Genomic DNA, 18428 nt, shown 5'->3' with positions numbered 1-18428 from the left:
GGGACATTACTCAGGAGAATCAAGAACACTCACCTGTAGCCTGTAGCACCAGCTTCTGCCTGATCCAAGACCAGCTGCCCCATTGAAGTAAAGGTGGTCACTGGGGGGGAGCGAGGTCCAGTGAAAATCTTGTTGTATTGGTCCTGGGAGTAGAGTGAGAGATGCTCGTCCATCGGTACTGCTGCACCAATCGGTCTGCTGGCCTGTGTGCCAAGGTCCAGAAGCCACCTGGCCAGGTGGGGGGTCACAATGAAGAATAACCAAAGGGGATGATAAACGGAGCGTTGACAATACAACACTCACCCCCAGTCAATAACAGTTACTGCCCTAGATGCTGCTCTGTGAGAGAAAGGAGAGCCATTGCCAAATACAGCGCCATGACCCCAAGGAGGCAGTGATCTTGTTCTTGCTGCCTGTGACCCCCATATGCCAGGGGGGGGGTGCACTGTAACGAGAAAGGGCTATTGCCCTGTATGTGCTGCAGCAACTCTACCTACAATGCATGTCAGGAAGAAGGGGCAGTGAAGAAGGAAGCGGGCCTTCGCCTTCACCCCATATTCAGTCAGAAGACCCCACGGGCTGTGACCCATGTAGAACAAGTGCAAAAAGAACAATTGATGGGCAGAATGCAGAACAACATCATACATTCACCCCAGTACAGAGATCTGGGCCTAAATCCATCATTTTTTTTGCTCGCCATTCAAGTTTGGACCCAGCCATATGCAAATCAGTCTTAACCCTGCGCCAAATGGTAACCGCCCAGCCCTAATTGCCAGGCAAGGTCCTCCCTGGACTGGAAAAAATCATCTGAGGACCGGTTTTGGACTTTCAGCCCTCGTCTGCCAAGATAGCTTGACTCCAGTGGCATGGAGAGCACGGGTCTCACGTCTGGGCATACTCGTCCTACTCGGGTGACAAATGCAAAAAGAACAATTGATGAACAGAATGCAGAACAATTTCATACATTCACCCCAGTACTGAGATCTGGGCCTAAATCCATCATTGTTTTGCTCACCATGCCATTCCAGTTTGGACCCAGCCATAATCAAATCAGTCTTGACCCTGCACCAAATGGAAACAGGCCAGCCCGAACTGCCAGGCAAGGTCCATCCTGGACTGAAAACAAGCATCCTAGGGCTGGTTTCTGGCTTTCAGCCCTCATCAGCCAGGATAGCGTGATTCCAGTGGCATGGAGAGCACGGGACTCACGTCTGGGCATACCCGTCCCTCTCTGGTGACAAATGCACAAAGAACAGTTGATGTACAGAATGCAGAACAATGTCATACTTTCACCCCAGTACAGAGATCTGGGCCTAAATCCATAATTGTTTTTCTCACCCTACCATTCCAGTTTGGACCCAGCCATATGCAAATCAGTCTTGACCCTGCGCCAAATGGGAACAGTCCAAAAGAATGATGGATTTAACCTAGATCTCTTGACTGGGGGTGAATGTTTTGATTCCGTCCATCAATTATGTGTCTTTTTGCTTTCTCGCCCTAAGTTCGCCAGGTATGCCCAGACGTGGGTCCTGGGCTCACTGTGCCACTGGAATCAAGTTGTCCTGGCTGAAGAGGGGTGAAACCACGAAACCGGTCCTAGGATGCATGTTGTGTGTATTTTGCTGCCATGTAGAACAAGAGGACAGACATCAACCCCCTCATATGGGAGCATTAAAAACCTACCACCCGATCCCAGTAGAAACTTAATGCATCAGAGCAGCACAAGGACTTTGGCTGCCGCAAGTGTAGCTTTCTGCCGTATGGACACCACCAGGTAGCTAAGGAGCTTTGGCATACTCTGACCCAGTGCTTAAATTCAGCTGGTGGTTTCCAGTGCTCAGCACTTGCACCTAATTGCCAACATCGGTAGTTTTGACAGTATGCCAAATGGTGACACTGTCTATATCATTTAAAGGTGAACATAACAGTTGTTTATTAATTGAAAATTAGTAATACTTGCTGTCCAAGCCATTCTTATGGCTTTGGGGGCCATGAATAGTCTGAAGTGTCACTCTTTGAAGAGTGCGATGATTAGTAGTTGTGCGGGCACTGTCATTGGCAGAGCAGGCAGGGTCAGTGAGTGTTGCAAGCTGCAGTGGCCCGCTGACAAGGGCCCTTGCACTTTTTTTTTTAATATAAAAGTTAGGCACTGCTGAAATATAAGCAGGAAACAACGCATATTTCTGCAGTAATGTGCAGATTCACAGAAAAAAGTCCTCAGTCATTGATAAAAAATTAACAGTAGTGCTTAGCCGGTGGTTGCAGGTGCTACCACTCATTTCAGGACAATGGAACTTATTTTTCCTCAACAAACTTTGACCCATAGCAAAAACAAAAAAGGGGAAAAAGAGGAATCAATCAATCAAACAAACAAACATTTATAGAGCATTGAAAATCATCCTTTAGGGTCTTCCGGCACTGGAGCTGTTTGCTGCAGCATGGAGGTTTGATCATTCAAATATCCAGGTCTTTAGTTCTCTTTTGAATTGCTGGAGCAACAGTACGGTCCTGAGGTGCTGGAGGAGGTTGTTCCATGCCTTGGTTGCCAGGTGCGAAAAGGAGCGTCTTTCCCTGTTGGCTTGACAGGTCCGTGGGGTGTCTGCGAGAGAGAGGAAAGCTGGATCAAAGGTGTCTGGTTGGTTGGTGGATAGATCAGGAATTTGTTGATGCATGCTGGTACTTCGTTGTGCAGGGTCTTGTAGGTGTGGGTCAGTATATTGAACTGGCATCTCTTCTGAATCAGAAGCCAGTGTAGTTTCTTAAGATGGGGTGTGATGTAGGTCCTTCGGGGGAGGTCCAGTATGAGTCTTGCCACTGAGTTATGTATTGTCTGAAGTCTCTTCAGGAGGCTTGCAGTGATTCCTTTGTAGAGCATGTTTTTGGAGCCCAGTATGCTGGTGATGCGGGCCTGCTTGACAGGCATTCTGGTAATTGTCGGGAGCCATCTGAAGATCTTGTGGAGCATGCGAAGGTTGTAGAAGGAGAAAAAGAAGGAAAACAGACAAAAAAAGAAAGCAGAGATGAAAATTAACCTGCAAGAGTGAGATGAAGAGGCAGTGTCTGGTGGTGACTGGAATCAAGAAGATGGAACTTGGTATTCAGCACACTGCCTTTCGCTGGCACAGGTTGAGGGCTTCTGAGCAAAGTTTTGGGTTCTAGCACCTATTCCCTTACAGATTAAGCACTGCTCTGAACTGCCACTCAGCAAAAGACTGACAAGTGGGCTGCTGGGGCTTGAGGGGGAACATGCTCTGAATTAACGCGGTCAGCGCGGGGACTCTGCCAAAGAGCCCCTAAAAGACTTCTGAGACATGAACGCATCAGCCTGGCTTGGATATTGAATGCCATGAATTTAGGAGTAACCATCGCCAATAAACAAGAAAGTGGGTCTGGGAAGCTGACCCTTGTAACGCTAGTGGATAATCATTTATTGTGGTTCCTGGTGTATTTTGAGGTGTCTCTGTGCTTACCTTGCAGCCAACTTCTCCCCGATAAGCATTGGACTGTTCTAATCACGCACCCACTAAGAGTCAAGTGTTGAAGGGGTAGTTGGCCCAGTTGGTTGGAGCCCATGGTAGGTCGGCCCTGGAGCATCAGGATTAAAAGGCATGAACCACCATGGAAATTCCCGATTGTCCCTTAACCCTCTGAACAGGATTCTGATACAGCAAAGGCGGCATTTTTAGTAAAAATTCACCCTAAATGCAGGTGAACCATAGAATGCGAGTAGCTGTTGTTTATAATGCTGTTGTTTTTTAGCATGAAATGCATTTTCATGCTAAAATGTAGTGGAAAATTACAGACGGGCATTTAGGATAATTCTGTGGGATTTTGCTGAATTTTGCCAAAAGTTCACGTCATACGTAAAAGAAAATTAGGTGCATTTTGCAGACCCCTCATTAAAAATACTTGAGGGTCCGGGAACCACTCATCCAAAAATGCACATTTTTTGATTAAAACATGACGTCATGATTATTGAGGAACATTATTGTCAATATATAAAACAGAATGACCACTCTTGCTCTGAAGGTGGGTGTGTGTGGCATTTAGCGCCTAAGAAATAACCCCCGCACTCTGCCCCACTCCTTCATGTATTTGCTATCACATTTCCTTTCAGTACTTCCCCTCCCGCCAAGAAAGCCACTACACATTTTCGTCTCGTGGTGGTCATTTCTTGGCCGCAGTTTATTAGGGTTACAAGGAAACATGTATATCTTTCGCATTTCGCATGTTATGTCACTATACATTTCCTTGATATTGTCTCTTGGCCCTTCTGGGCTGGTTCTTTTGTAGGTTGGAATATTCCTGCGCCTCATTTGCGCGGGAAGGGGGTAGCCTTTGTCCCAGAGTTAGGCCGCCTCGCTACCTTGTCCGACTTTGTTTTGCCCTGCCATCCGGCGGGGGCTGGGCTGCGAGCGCCGTCTCTGTTTGCTACCCCTTCCTTTGGTAGCCATGTAACCCAGCCGCTAGGCATCCCAGAGTCGCTGTCCTTAGGCCACCTCACCCAGCCGTGCGGCATCTGAAGGTGAGTGGACCTATTCTGGTGCACCGCCCTCCGGTGTGCCTCCATGCCAACCGTTCTCAGCGTAGTCCTTCGCCACGCCTCCTCTCTTTCTCAGCCCTGCGGCATTGCTGTTCTTTGGTGTTGGTGGGTGGGACAAGATCCTCTTCTTAACGCCGTGCTGCTCCCCCGCTCCTTGAAGATAGGAGCATACCTGGGGGAGCAGAGCTTATATGCCCCCCGGCTTGCCATCGTGCTTCGCGCCCCCCACCACCATTGGGGGGTTTGAATCTTGCCTGCACCCCATTGGCCGAGGGGGGGGACCTTTGGGGCTTCCCCTGCCCTTTGTTCGGCGACCCCTATTTTCGCGCCAAACTGGGTCCCCCGCCCCCTCCTGCCTAGGTGCTCGACGCCGGGTTATGGCGCCAGCTCCTGAGCCCCCTTCGGTGGCCCGCCTCTGCAATAACCCCCGCACTCTGGCCCACTCCTACATGCGCCGTTTCTTTCTGCTGATCAGCTTGGACCAGATTATTGTTGTGCGCCCAAATGCCATGGACATCTCTATGAGGTCTTTTTGTATCCCTAGGAGGAGAGCTCTTCGCCCGATACTGGCCAGGTCGTTCCCCCAAGGTGTATGATCAGAACGTCCGCGTGCCGCCCCGCTTCTTCCCGTAGGACCTTGAGGGTCGCCGCCAGCTGCTCGCATCGCATGCCAGACCGGCCGAACCATCGGATGCATGTATGCCCTGGTTTGTCCCCGAGCGTGCGGCCCGTGCTTTTCCACCTGGCATCCATCCGTCTGATGAATGAGTGGCCCACCACCCACAGCAGGTGTGGTCTTTTCCCTGTCGAAGCAATAGCAAAAACGGCTGGTCACTCCCTTGTTTCCCCCGCGTGCCCTCCGGTCATAGCAGCTGGAGCCTCACGTATGTTTTGTATGCGCGCAAGCGCCACCTCCCTACCGCCTGTATTCCTGCCTCGGTCATCCGGTGCTGTGCTGCAGTTGTGGCAGCCCCTATCCGCAATGAATGGGACCCAAAGCCCCTCCGGGCAGGCCCGCCCTGCTGAGTGTGAGGCGCATCACTGCTGTGAACTGAAACTTGCTCAGCTGGGTTTCGTCTTTGTGTTTGTACAGGGGGCCCTCCCCTGCTGGTCTTACGGCCATGAAGGCGAACAGACAGCATACCGCGCAGTACCTCTGGTCTTGGATGCATTGTAACCTGACCATGGTCCCCTTGCCAGCTTGGTCTGTTTTCGACCGCCATAGCACCATTTCCACTCCCTTTGCCTTGGGCGTTATGTGGCTGGCCTGTATGCAGTGCTCGGCCTGGCCCTCCCAGACAGGGGCCGCTAGTTTGCTGATGCGGAATGCCCCGAAGAAGGCCGTGGTAAACGCAGCCCTGAAGAGCAGAAGCTCGTATCAGTCTGCTGCTATGCCCTCCAATGCCCCCAGCGGGGCCCCCAGCTTTTCAAAATATATTGGGCGCCTTGTGTCCACCTTTTTACATTCCTTCCTTTTCCAGCCCTTCATTTTTGTCCCGATGTAGTGAGATGCAATTGGGTTATGTCCTGTTTCTAGCTTTGCATGGTGCGCCATGGCAGCCAGGTGGGCCTGCGCCCAAGACCTAGATCTCTTGCCCTCGTAGGCCCAGCCAATCAACTGCTCTGCCGCCCTGCGTCTGTCTCCCTCGTTAGCCAGGGATTGGATGCCCCCCACTCATCACAGTCGCTACGTATTTATTGTACCGCTTTGCTGCGGCCGGGGCGAGCGCGTGTACGATCAATTCTGAAAGGTCTACCCTGCCAAATCCCACAGCTGCGTTGGAAAGGGGGTCATGTTTGTCTATGCCCTGGGCGCCAGTTCCCTGAATTTGCTAATCTTGGCTCTGGATAGGGCGTCCGCTATTTCGTTCTCCACCCCTGGCATGTGCCTTGCTCACAGTTCTATGTTGCCCTCCAGCTGTAAGGTAACCAGACGTCGCACCTGGCCAACCCTCTGTTAATAGCCTGTACTACGCCCTTGTTGTCAGACCATATGGACAACTTCATGTCTCGGAATTCCTTTTCCCAAATTACCAGTGCCACTATGATCCGGAAGAGTTCCAATCCAAAAATGTTATGTTGCCCGTTATGCCTTGCCTATGCCAGCTGCTGGGCCACTCTCCTGCGCTCCACTTGTGCTTCAAGATTGCACCAAACCCTGTGCTCCCTGACGCGTCGGTGTATAACTCGATTTGTTTACTGGTCAGCCAGCCTTCCCTCCATATCAGTACCCCATTAAAGTCTGTCAGGAAGGTATCCCCACATCAACAGGTCCCTTTTTACTTCCGCCCCGAGCCGGACGTGGTGGTGTTTCTGGGTGAGGCTGCGCGTCAGCTATGTCAACCGACTAGCGAACACTTTGCCTGCTGGGATGACCCTGGTTACAAAATTAAATTTTCCTATGAGCTGCTGTATGTCCCTCAGTGCGGCTTTCTCACGCCCGCATAGGCTCCTGATGTCCTGTCTAAAGTCCTCTACTTTCTCGGGGGGTAGCCTAGATATCCCGGTGACTAAGTCCAGCTCGATCCCCAGGAATGTGATTTTTGTGGTTGGTGCCTCCGTCTTGTCTTTGGACAGGGGGACCCCTAGCTCGCCTGCTAGCTTAGTGAATGCCCTCAGGGTGTCCTTGCACTCAGGGGACGCAGCTGGGCCGGTGAACAGGAAATCGTCTAGAATGCAGTTTCCCGCCCGCAGAGTGGCTATCGTGCAGCGCCCATTCAATGAATGTGCTGAGTAACTCAAAGTATGCGCATGACACTGAACATTCCATTGGCATTGCTTTGTCATGATAGTATGGTCCCTCCCACTGGAAGCCTAACAGGTGGAAGCTATCGGGATGAACCGGGAGAAGGCGGAACGCCGACTCGATGTCTGCGTTTGCCATGAGAGTCCTGCTGCCTGTTGCCCTTATCAGGTCTATTGCATCATCAATCGTGGAGTAGCTCACCGAGCACACCTCCGACTCGATCCCATCGTTTACTGACATGCCATCTGGGAATGATAAGTGGTGGATCAATCGAAATTGCCCATGTTCCTTTTTTGGTACAACCCCTAGTGGTGAAATGACCATCTCCCTGCCTTTCGTGGCTGGGAGGGGGCCCTCGATCCTGCCTAATTGCCGCTCCTTCTCTATATCTTTTTAGTTACAACCCCTGGGTGCTGCATTGCCGATTTCAGATTTCTCTCGCAGCTTGGGGGAGGGGGCCTCTGAAAGGGATGGAAAAACCTTTCTCAAATCTGTGCACCAGTATCTCTGCGTCTGTTTTATTATGGTATCTGTTGGCTAGCGTGCGTAGTCTTTGAGTGTTAATGGGGGACCATGCTAGCAGGGCGCTTCCCTGTCTCGCCATCCCCTCACTGACCCCTCTGCCTGCCTCATTGCTTCTTTTTCTCCCTTTTATCACACTTCGGGTCGTCTTTGCGCCTACAACCTGCTGCAGGGGTGCCCCCCCTGCATGCTGAACATATGTGTTGGAATTTACATGCAGCCCCGTATGTACATTCGTTGGCCTCAAATTTCCAGCATATTGCTGTTGGCCCGCTGGAGTGTGCTCCCTTCCCGGCGCCGAAGTGTTTGTGCTTTTGAAAATGCCTCCCTTTCTGAAAGGGGCCTCGAAAGGGATGCTCGCTCTTCCTCCCCCATGTCCTGACCTCTTTCGCCACCATCATCTTATGGATGAACCTGGAGACGTCCTCCTCATTCCACTCCATTTCCGGGTGTGTCTGCATTTTTAGCCTGAAACCCTTATCGTATTCTAGCCATGTGTCGCCTTGGAACTGCCGCTGTGCCTTGTGTATGTTTGCCTTGTAAAGCCATAGGTCGGCTGCGCGGGAATTTTTCAACTATGATGCATGCCATGATCCTGAATGCGTCTAACCAATTGTCGAGTAGCTGTTCCTTGTGCTCTCTCCTCCTTTCCCTCCTATCTTCCTCTTTCTTGTCGCATGTCGTCAAATCTAGCCCCTCTAACTGTATTTCCAGTACAGAAAAGGGATCTATGAACTCTTTCCTCCAGATTCTCTCCTTTACTGCTAAGGGTATGAGGCTGGCTAGACCCGTGGCCATGGTGGTTATGGATGCCGGACCCGGCGAGGGCCTTGCGTAAGCCTCGGGTAATTCTAATGCCACAGGGTGTATGCTCACGGGGTGGGGGTTTCCCCATGCCACTGTGGGTGACCCTACCTCCCCTTCTGCGCTTGCTGCGGCCTGCTCCCCTATCCGGCACTGCCACGCCATGCCCAGGTTGAGCAGGTGCCAAGGTAACCCTGTGGTTCCCTTCCCTGTGGGTATGTGGCTTCCTCTATCTGCAAGGACCCCTGCCCTGTGCTTGCTTGCGCCCCTGATGTCCCTGTGCTCTGCACCCCCAACCCTTTCAACAAAAGTGGTGCCATAGTCCTGCAACATTCCTGAATGATCTCGCTAATATGCTCATCGTTTGTTGATGTGTCATTGTTCCCCCGGTACATTCCCTTCGCCGGCATGCTGGCTGCAGCTGGCTGGGTCTGCTTTTGCGGCGCCTTAGTGGTCTTTGCCGCATCCGCAAATTTTGCTGGCGCCCTCCTACTTCTCTTGGCTGCCGGTGGCATGCTTGTGTTGCGCTGCTGTTCGCTTGTCCCCTCCCCTAGGTCGTATTCGATATGTTGCTGCAGCCAGTCGTTCCCATGCACCTCCGATGCTGCCCATATTCTCCTCAGCAGGACATTCAGGTCATCCTGGTCTTGCCGCGTGCTCCCCTTTTTGGACATTCCTCCTGAGCGGGGTGCTGCTGCTGCTGCTATGCACCAAACTGCGTGGTCCGGAGGGGTGCTGCCGCCAAAGTCCTTGCACCAAACTTGCCTGCCTTCAGTTCTTGCTGGCGGGGTGCTGCCTCTGTGTTCTGCACCAAAATAGCCTCTTTGCTCCCCTTTGGTGCTGCCTATGCTTGTTGTGTCGTCGTCTTTTTTTTTTTTTTTTTTTTTTTTTTTTTTTTTGTTCGTTCCTGAGGTTATTCACCCTCCTCTCCACTAGAGGGCGCCTGGCGTTGCTTCTCCTGTAATCCCCAGGCAGATGGGTGCTATTCCTTGCACGTCCACGGCCAAGAGGGCCTTCGTGGGTCGCGGGACACTTCTCTGCTCAGTCCCAAGCGTCCCTGTACCCTGGCAGCCCTCGCGCCTCACCCGCCGGCCTCCTGGGCTCTTCGGCTGTTCTCCTAGCTTAGGCCGGCCGCAACAAGGTGAGTGGGGGCCGCCGCGCTTGTGCACCGGTCGCGCTTGCCGCCTCAGAGGCGCCGCACCACTGCTCCCGCCGCAGTCCCGCACTCACCGGGTAGGCTCCGGTTGTGTCAGGTGCCTTTTTCTTGCCATCCCGCACTCACCGGGTGGGCTCTGGTGGTGTCTGGTGTCCTTCCGCACTCCCCTGGTGGGCTCCGGTGCTGTTGGTTGATCCTGCGATGTCGGTCGCCTTCCACTGCTGCGTGGTCCTGCACACCCTGGGTGGGCTCCAGTGGTGTCATTGGTGGTCTCGAGGCGCCGCGGGGTAGGCTCCCGCCGGTCGCTTTATCGCCCACTGCCGCCGCGTGGTCCAGCACGCACCGGGTGGGCTTAGGTGGTGTCGCTGGTGGCCTCGAGGCACCACGGGGTAGGCTCCCGCCGGTTGTGTTGTCGTACGCTGCTGCCACGTGGCCTTCACACGCCGGGTGGGCTCCGGTGGTGTCGTTGGCGGTCTTGAGGTGCCGCAGGGTAGGCTCCCGCCGGTCGCTTTCTAGGCCGCCACGCGGTCCTGTATGCACCGGGTGGGCTCCGGTGGTGTCGTTGGCGCTCTCGCCGGTCGTGGCTCACGCTCGTTGGGCTGCACGGCGTCATCGCTGCCCGTTGCTTCGCCCACAAGATCCTCTGCTTCACGCCGTGCTGCTCCCCTGCTCCTTGAAGATAGGAGCATACCGGGGGGAGCAGCGCTTTCATGCCCCCCCGACTTCCATCATGCTTTGTGCCCCCCACCGCCATTGGGAGGTTTGAATCTCGCCTGCACCCCCATTGGCCGAGGGGGTGGGGACCTTGGGGGCTTTCCCTGCCCTTTGTTCGGCGATCCCTGTTTTTGCGCCAAACTGGGTCCCCTGCCCACTGTCTGGGGGCTCGACGCTGGGTTATGGCGCCGGCTCCTTAGCCCCCTTCGGGGGCCCGCCTTTGCAATCAATGATCGTAAATACATTCCTTGCCTATTTCTCCATCTATGTATAGGGATTTGTATAGCGGAAATCTGGTAACAAAGCAACAGATCAGAGAAATAACAGGTGTGCAGAGGAATTATTGTGGATTGTGTAAAAGAAAGCTGTGGTGCAGAATTGGCACAACATAGCGGAAAAATAAGAGGGACAGGAGGCTGGGTGAGTGCCAGGGTGATGGGAAAGTGGGTTTCTTTAACCTCTCTGGTGCGTCTACTGGTGCCTATTCTTGTGGCTATTTAGTTCCTTTCTGAAGTGTTTAAGGAAAGTTATCTTGTAGATTGCGGTTGGTTAGGAATCCCACATACCCGAGGCATAACAGGAAAAAGGCTAACCTCTGATTATCTTTCCCCTACCATCTGATCTCTAGTCCAGGACTGCTGCTGTTGTGTGCTTTGTGAATCCCTCTGAATGTTTCATCTTCAATGGCAGGTAGTTTGAGGTACGGTTGTTGACGGCCTCTTTCATGATGCAGCAGGCCTTGAAGGGGATGCAGCACTAGAGTAATTTTGTAATATTTCTGAAGACCTTTAATGAGTCGTGCTGCTGTAAGGCAAATGCTTTTCATGGGTGTCATATGTATCTCTGGGATGCTGCTGAGAAGGGCGATGCCTCCATTAATATCAAATAGGGCTGAAGTCCTCTTCAAGGAGAAATATCAGGGACAGCTGGCACAAGCTTTATTGCAAATCTTCTGGTAAGTTTAAAAAGAAGACATTTTCGACTTTGAAGTCATTTGAGCTATTAATGTTATGTACTACTAAACCTACATCTGGGCATACCCACCCTATGTAGCGAGTGATTACCAGTGGCTGAGACTAATCCAAGCATTCCATCCATTACTTTTTAGGTCGAGCTGGTGTAAGCAGCGCGAAGCCTCTATTGTTAGCGACTTGCTCTGGAAGTGGGACAGGGGATGGGCAGGCGCGCAGATCTCTCTGCGATTTCAGCATGTGTGCGAGCACGTACACATCTCCTGTCCCGCTTCCGAGGCAAGTCAGCCTCCTGCAATCAATCACACACGCACACACACACAGACACGCACACACACCCCTCCTCCCCCCCCCCCCCAACCACCCCACTCACCGGGCTCTTTCCTCCCTGCGCTGTTACAGGCTCCGTCACTCCGCTGCATCACCTGGCACACGCGGGGCTCTCCCTCAGGCATGGGAGCCCCGCGTCACCACTGCTCCCCTGGGCCAGCCACTCCGTGGGCGCAGGCTTCCCGCAGAAGCGGAAGTCCTGCCCCACGAGGCGTGACGTTCGCGAACTTCCGGTTTTCGGCCGGCGGCGGTGAAACATTAACTGCTCTTGTTTGTTTTGCTAATAACTTGTTCTATTCCTAAGGGCAGCTTTGGAACGGAGTCCAAAAAAAGAAAAAAAGTTAAAAATACAAATAATGGCCTGATTGGTTTTATTTACAACCAAACAAATTTTTGCGCCACTTTACAGAGTTTGCTAGTGAAGCGCTACTTTCGTTTTATCACCTTTCTTTAAACAAGAGTTCACTTCTCCTGCACTGACGCTGCCTCCTCCCCCTCTTTTATTCCCTTTTTGACTCTAAGCCATTACTTCAACCAGCTCTTCTTTCCTCTCCTTGATTTGTTCTAAATTTTCAAATGTGAGTACGACATTCAGGAACTATGTACTGAAACATTGGCCGTTATTACAACTAGAAACGGATTTCAAAGACATGTTCAAATCCCAACCGTTGTTTGCTTACACGAGAGGAAAAAATCTGGGAGAAATCCTCAAAACAAACTAAAACCATCCATCCACAGTCTAGAGGTACAAGACCATGTAACAATTGCAACAATTGTAACAATACAATTACGGGCAACAAGATAACACAACCGATGAAAGGTCACGAAATTACTTTACATGTCACAGCCACTTGTGACTCCAGCAATGTTGTTTATCTTTTAAAATGTCCATGTGGAAAGACTTATGTTGGGAAAACTGAGTGAAAAATCAAACTAAGTCTTAATGAACACAAATCCAACATTCGCACCAACAATCAAAAATCGACTGTAGCCAGTCATTTCAACGACAAAAAACATTCTGTTTCACAACTGAAGTACATGATTTTGGAAGTCATCATTTAAGTTGAGGGACGTGATAATAACAAATACTTACTCAAAAGAGAAAACTACTGGATCTATAGACTTCAATCCATGAAACCACATGGATTAAATGAACGGATCGAATTTTCCTGTTACCTATAACCACCTTAGTAAACCCCCCTGTGGGGACATCAGTTCTGGACAGTCTCCTTCGTCTCCACGTTTAACATTTGCAGCATTAAGCGCCCGTTTACCATGAGCTCCATTTCTCGCTCAGTTTGGTTTAGCTTAAGAATTTTCCGTTTTATTCGACCCTAGTACACGTGGCATCGTATAACAGCGTAATACTATACCCCATGTTTCACTCGTTACAAAGCCGTTTCCCTCACTTTCACTTCACAGCATGTTTATGTTGTTCTCGTTCACCCGCTAACTGAAACCACTTGTAGATAATATCATGTTTTTGTTACATTTGTATCCTTATGTTATCTGTAGAGTGTGCACTCTAACTGCATTTGTATTGGTATTCATTTACATTGATATTTTGTTTAAACACTAGGAAGATTATACATAGGTGTTTTCATATGTCGTTTTTTTTAGATGCTCCCAGATGAAGAGCTTCAGCCCGAAATGCATTGGAGCTGGAGGAAATAATTATTGATTTCAAGATTCACAATGAGTATGTGAAAAAACAAACTTTAATGCTTCTATTGGATTAAAACGTTATCCACAAACTTGAATAAGTCCATGAAGACTGTTTTTTCAAAAATGGGAGGTATGAAATCCTCCGACACAAGAGTGCCCTAAGGGATGCAATCAATTTTCAATTGACCGCACTTTGTTTTTTTAAGGAAGCCTTACCTACTGTGCTTTGCGTACAAGGAAGACTCGAGTCTCCACCAGGGCCGGATTCACACCGCTGTCTGCATCCTGTACACATCAGTGATACCACTGCAGAGACGGCAGCGCTTGCCCCTGTAAAATCAATCATGTTTTTTCACAAAATGTATGAGAATTTTATGATTTAATATCTGTGCTAATAACATCCTTGTTTCCTTCTCTGCTGTCTCAGAGCGGCCAAACCTTATCCATAGGCATTGTCTCTTTCTGTGGAGGGTGAAGCATATCAAAGGGCAGGTGGCCTCAATGACTGGAGAAAGGTCACAGGGCCAATGCAGGGCCATTTGAGGAAGCTCTTTTGTGCGCTAATGGCACCGCTAATCTCGGAAGGGAGAGGGGAAATTATTTTGGTTCCTCGTCCCCCCACCCGTGTCCCCCATCTCCAAAATCTGGAGGTGGGGACATATCCCTTGCATCAGTGCTTAATTTGTAAAATATGAAGTGCAGGTGCTCAAATGTTTGCTGGTGGCCACACCTACTTTTCTCCGGCTCCGCCCATTTTCCCCACTGGCTCCACCCACTTTATTAGCTCCCTCACATCCTCAAAAGTCAGATGTAATACGAGGTACAAATACCTGTTAGTAACAATTCAGGAAAAGGGTGGAAACAGTAAATGACTATTGCACTCACGAGAAGGTAAAAAAATAAACTTGTGTGCACTAATGGAAGTAGTGATGCCGAGGCATATACATGCATTAACTAGCAGGGAGGGGCTGCTGTAGTAATATATAATATTACGCTTAGAGACATCGGGTGAAGTGCAACAAACAGGAAATAAGGACCATAAAAACTGTGGACCACCAGCACCACTGAAACGTACCAGAACATTAAGCAGACTGTCACGAGAGTACAGTAACCATTACTACCCTTTCCCAAGTTTCACAGCAGACCCGTCCCTCCCTCACCCAGACAAATGAGTAGCTCATTGCTAATGCGCTAATGATCGGCAAATTGCTGCTCTCCATGTACAATGTGGCCGGTGCCTCCACCCCCATCCTCAGCACACATCCTGTCCCTGGACTGTCATCTAAAAGCAATTGTACTTCACTGTACTCTGCTCCTGAGGGCTGAGCGGCCTCGGACACCGCAACGGCTTTCCCCCGTGCTGCATAATGGTTTAACACAAGCCAACCGCATAAACAGACCAGTGCGTGAAATGCAAATTAATGTCATGTTTCAGTAAAGATACCCATTTAGCTTTTTTTTGTACAAAATATAAACTTCCCAAACGGGCAGCATTTTTCATAGACGGGAGAGAAATTGCAACAGCATAACACAGGTGAACACATGAACAGTCGGGACGTACCTTTCTAAGGTGATTTTCTCGCACTTTCTCAACTGTAAAAAAACAAAACCGAAGAGCAAACTCCCAAGCAGAGGCTTGCTGGGCCAGCGAAGACAGCAACTATACAAATCCAAAGGTCACCGCATAGGTATGAACTTTTAAATGCTCAACGTTTGCACCATTCCAGCTTCGAGAATGTGATCGTTTCCAGAGCTCGTCTGCATCCACTTCTTTGAAGCAAAAAAAGTGCATGAAAAACAAATTCCTTTTTTTCGGATCTCTCCTCCTGACGGAAGTTACAAGTTCTTCTGCTCCTGGCAAATTGTCTTTTTTTAAGCACACACAACTTCTGTCTTTACTGTTAAACACACTTCTCTTCCTCCTTCATCTGCAAGAGCAATCCTGCGATCCCCTCAGGATTTTTAAATCTCTCTCCTGCCGCCAAGCTTTTTAGTTTGCCCCGGAAATGCGTGGTTTGGCGGGCTCTTATCAAGCCACCCTGGAAAATAAGTGGGGGGATGCCATACACACGCATGGTACCCCGTTTCGTGCCCTGAAAGGAAACGTGATATAGAAGGTGCTGCACCTCACACTTGCCCACTCTTCTTACAGTGGTAACAGTTGCTTCCGTTCCCGGGGCTTGTAAGGACAGTTCGGTGGCACCCGTGGCAGACAGGGGTCAAGACTTAATTAGCAGGCATGGAGCCACTGTATCATTTATTTTCATATGTTCCCTCTCGAAATGAAAATGCCCGCCTATTTCCACTATCAAGAGAGAGTGATATCCAGAGATCACTGCAGGCCGGGCAGGAAGCAGTAGCAGAGAGGCGGGCGGAAGTTAGAGTGCGGGGGAGGTGCCTTTTTGAGAAGGCTGACCTGCTACGGGGGCTGCCCAGCTTTTTAAGCAGGAGGGACCAGGGACGTAATTACAGCCGGGAAGAACAGAACTATGTATATTCCGGTAGCCTTAGGGAGGAGCATTTGCATGCATTTCTCGCTCAGCTGTGTGCTCTCGGGCAGTCCTTCACTGAGTGGCGGAATGAGCCTCGTAATAAGGCTTGCGCCTATGCCGCATACAACGTTCCCTGGGAAACACGGGTGAACTTGAAGAAGTCAATACGGAGTGTAGACCCGGCCCTAAGAATTAAGTGCCGGTGCTAAGCCCCGGAAAGCACCGGCACAAATTAAGCACTGCCTTGCATCCCCCACACTTTGTACGCCCATGGAGTTCACTATGTTTTTCACCTCTGCCACATCAAAATCCCCCCCTTTGCATATGTGTTTCCCTGGTCATACAGTATTATACTCACATTTCAATGTTGATTCAAGCTACATATCATTGCCTCTCAAATGTCTCGCGCTCAGGATCTAACTTGGAGTACCAATAACAGTCGTCCCCACCTGCAGGCCTTCTTCTTGCTTAGACCCACTCTCTCCATCCCTGCCGACATACATGGTTCACACAGTTTGGCTGGTGTTACAGGTTTGCTTACCTTCGCTTCCAGATAGGTTCATATTTTAGCTAATATACTCCATTTTATATAACGCTAACAGTGAACAATATTATTCACTATTCGCATAATTAAACAAGCATTTTCAATGCAATAGGTCTCCCATTTGCAATACTTTAAGCTATTGGCATTGTAAATGAGAATGTATTTTATTTAGGTTTTAAAAACAAAAACATAAATAAGTCATTGTCATTTACAATGCCAATAGCTCAAACTTAGGGAAAATGCGAGACCTATTGCATTGCAAATTACTATTTTGTATACCTCAGTGTGTCACCCTAAATGGGATGAGTATGCCATGTGTGGGTCCTGTGCACTCTCTGTCACTGGCCCCTAAACATACCTGGCTGATGAGCCCTAGCTAGGGCAAAACTGATTATGGGTTGCTTGTGTTCTGTTTCAGGGAGGACCTGCCCTGGCAGTTCGAGCTGGACTATTACCGTTGGAGCAGGGTCAAGACTTATTTGCATACGGCTGGGTCCAAACTGAGGGGGCCTTGTGTGCAAAATAAAAATGAACTGGGATGCGGCCTGAGAGGTTACCAGTGGCAGGGATTAATTCATGCATTACACCCATAGATTTTTTGTACACTGTAGTGGGCAAATAAAAAAAGGCACAATTTTACACAAAACTTTTTTTGGTAAGAGTACGGGACATTGACAAAGAAGAGAACACCTTGAATTTAAATCCCAAATTTCCAACATCATAAGAAAAGACTTTATTTTATTTGTCGAATCATCTGTTTGCTTGACTACAAAGGGGCCCAAGTCATCAGTTATCGTTTTATGAATGTGCCTAAAATTCCGTTCATGGCAAGTGCTGCTTGCCAATAATGGACCCAGACGTGTCTGAAGGTGTCATTCATGGGCCTCTTCATGCCAACGTCATGGTACCTATCTGTGAGTTGATAATTGTGATATACCCAAATATGTGGCAGAATCCATATTAATCTAGTGAATCGATTGAAAGGAACTTTCCTGCTGCTCAGTCGCAGTGACGCCTTGTAGAACAGGCGCGGTTTGGTATTTATGTGCAAGTTCCATAAATGTACTGTTGTGTATAGGCCAAACTAAAATTTATGTTGCGTTTCTTTGAAGGTGTTATGGAAAAGCTGGGACTCGGACCAGAAATATTGCTGCGAGACAATCCAAAACTAATTTATGCCCGATTAACTGGATACGGCCAGTCAGGAAGATATGCCACTGTCGCAGGACATGATATCAACTACTTGGCCCTTTCAGGTAAAGTTAATGATTAGACTGATTTACTTATTATTTGCCTAACCATTGCCCTGTGGACAAAGTTTGAAGGTCAGAGCCAAACATTTCTTTCTGTAAATGTGCAAACCAGAGCATATGATGTAAATGTTTATTATACCAATATGCACATTGCAACATAACTTTTTTTAGCAAATTGGAACTTGAATCCCACCTTTTCCATCGGCTTTTCATGGTATACATTTTGTTAGTAGTAAACTGCAACAAAAAAAACTGGATTCGTAGTCCGGGGCATAATTTAATAACCTATCTAAAATGCAGCAGAACCTAAAACCAGAACAAAAATAACCTCACTGATGAATTCTTGACCGGATACATCGGTTCAGCCTCTTCTTAACCCTACAAAATCACTACCGAGCAAGAAGCTGCATGTTTTAAAAATAACTTAAGAAAAGTTGATGTCTTGCTGTAAATTATAGAACTATACAGGTTTGAAGAAGCTGAAAAAGTATGCTGTTGATAGTCGGAAAGAGAAAAATTGGACGGATGCTTTGAACTACTCCTGAATACCTAAGACAAAAGCAAACACAGATTTCTGTAATAGTTAGGCCCTGGAAAATAAATTGGGTTTTAGGAGCGAAATAATTGTATGCATTATTGCTGCCAATAATTCAAGATAACTAATTGCACATTCATTGGTACAATGCCA

General features: G+C 49.2%; 1 protein-coding gene across 2 annotated transcripts in view; it reads left to right on the top strand.

Moving 5' to 3' along the window:
• The window catches only part of AMACR (alpha-methylacyl-CoA racemase), a 508826-nt gene that overhangs the window by 204947 nt on the left and 285451 nt on the right, over window positions 1–18428 (top strand). For both annotated transcript variants that reach the window (XM_086960506.1, XM_086960507.1), the window contains one exon: window positions 17600–17743. In XM_086960506.1, coding sequence (XP_086816632.1) covers window positions 17600–17743 — 144 coding nt within the window. The remainder of the gene's footprint in view (window positions 1–17599; window positions 17744–18428) is intronic.

The sequence above is a fragment of the Lissotriton vulgaris genome, chromosome 3_1 (assembly GCF_964263255.1).
Source record: "Lissotriton vulgaris chromosome 3_1, aLisVul1.2, whole genome shotgun sequence".
NCBI classification, from domain to species: domain Eukaryota; kingdom Metazoa; phylum Chordata; class Amphibia; order Caudata; family Salamandridae; genus Lissotriton; species Lissotriton vulgaris.
The sequence above is the reverse complement of the archived record's forward strand: the minus strand, read 5'-3'. Positions and strand labels throughout refer to the sequence as shown.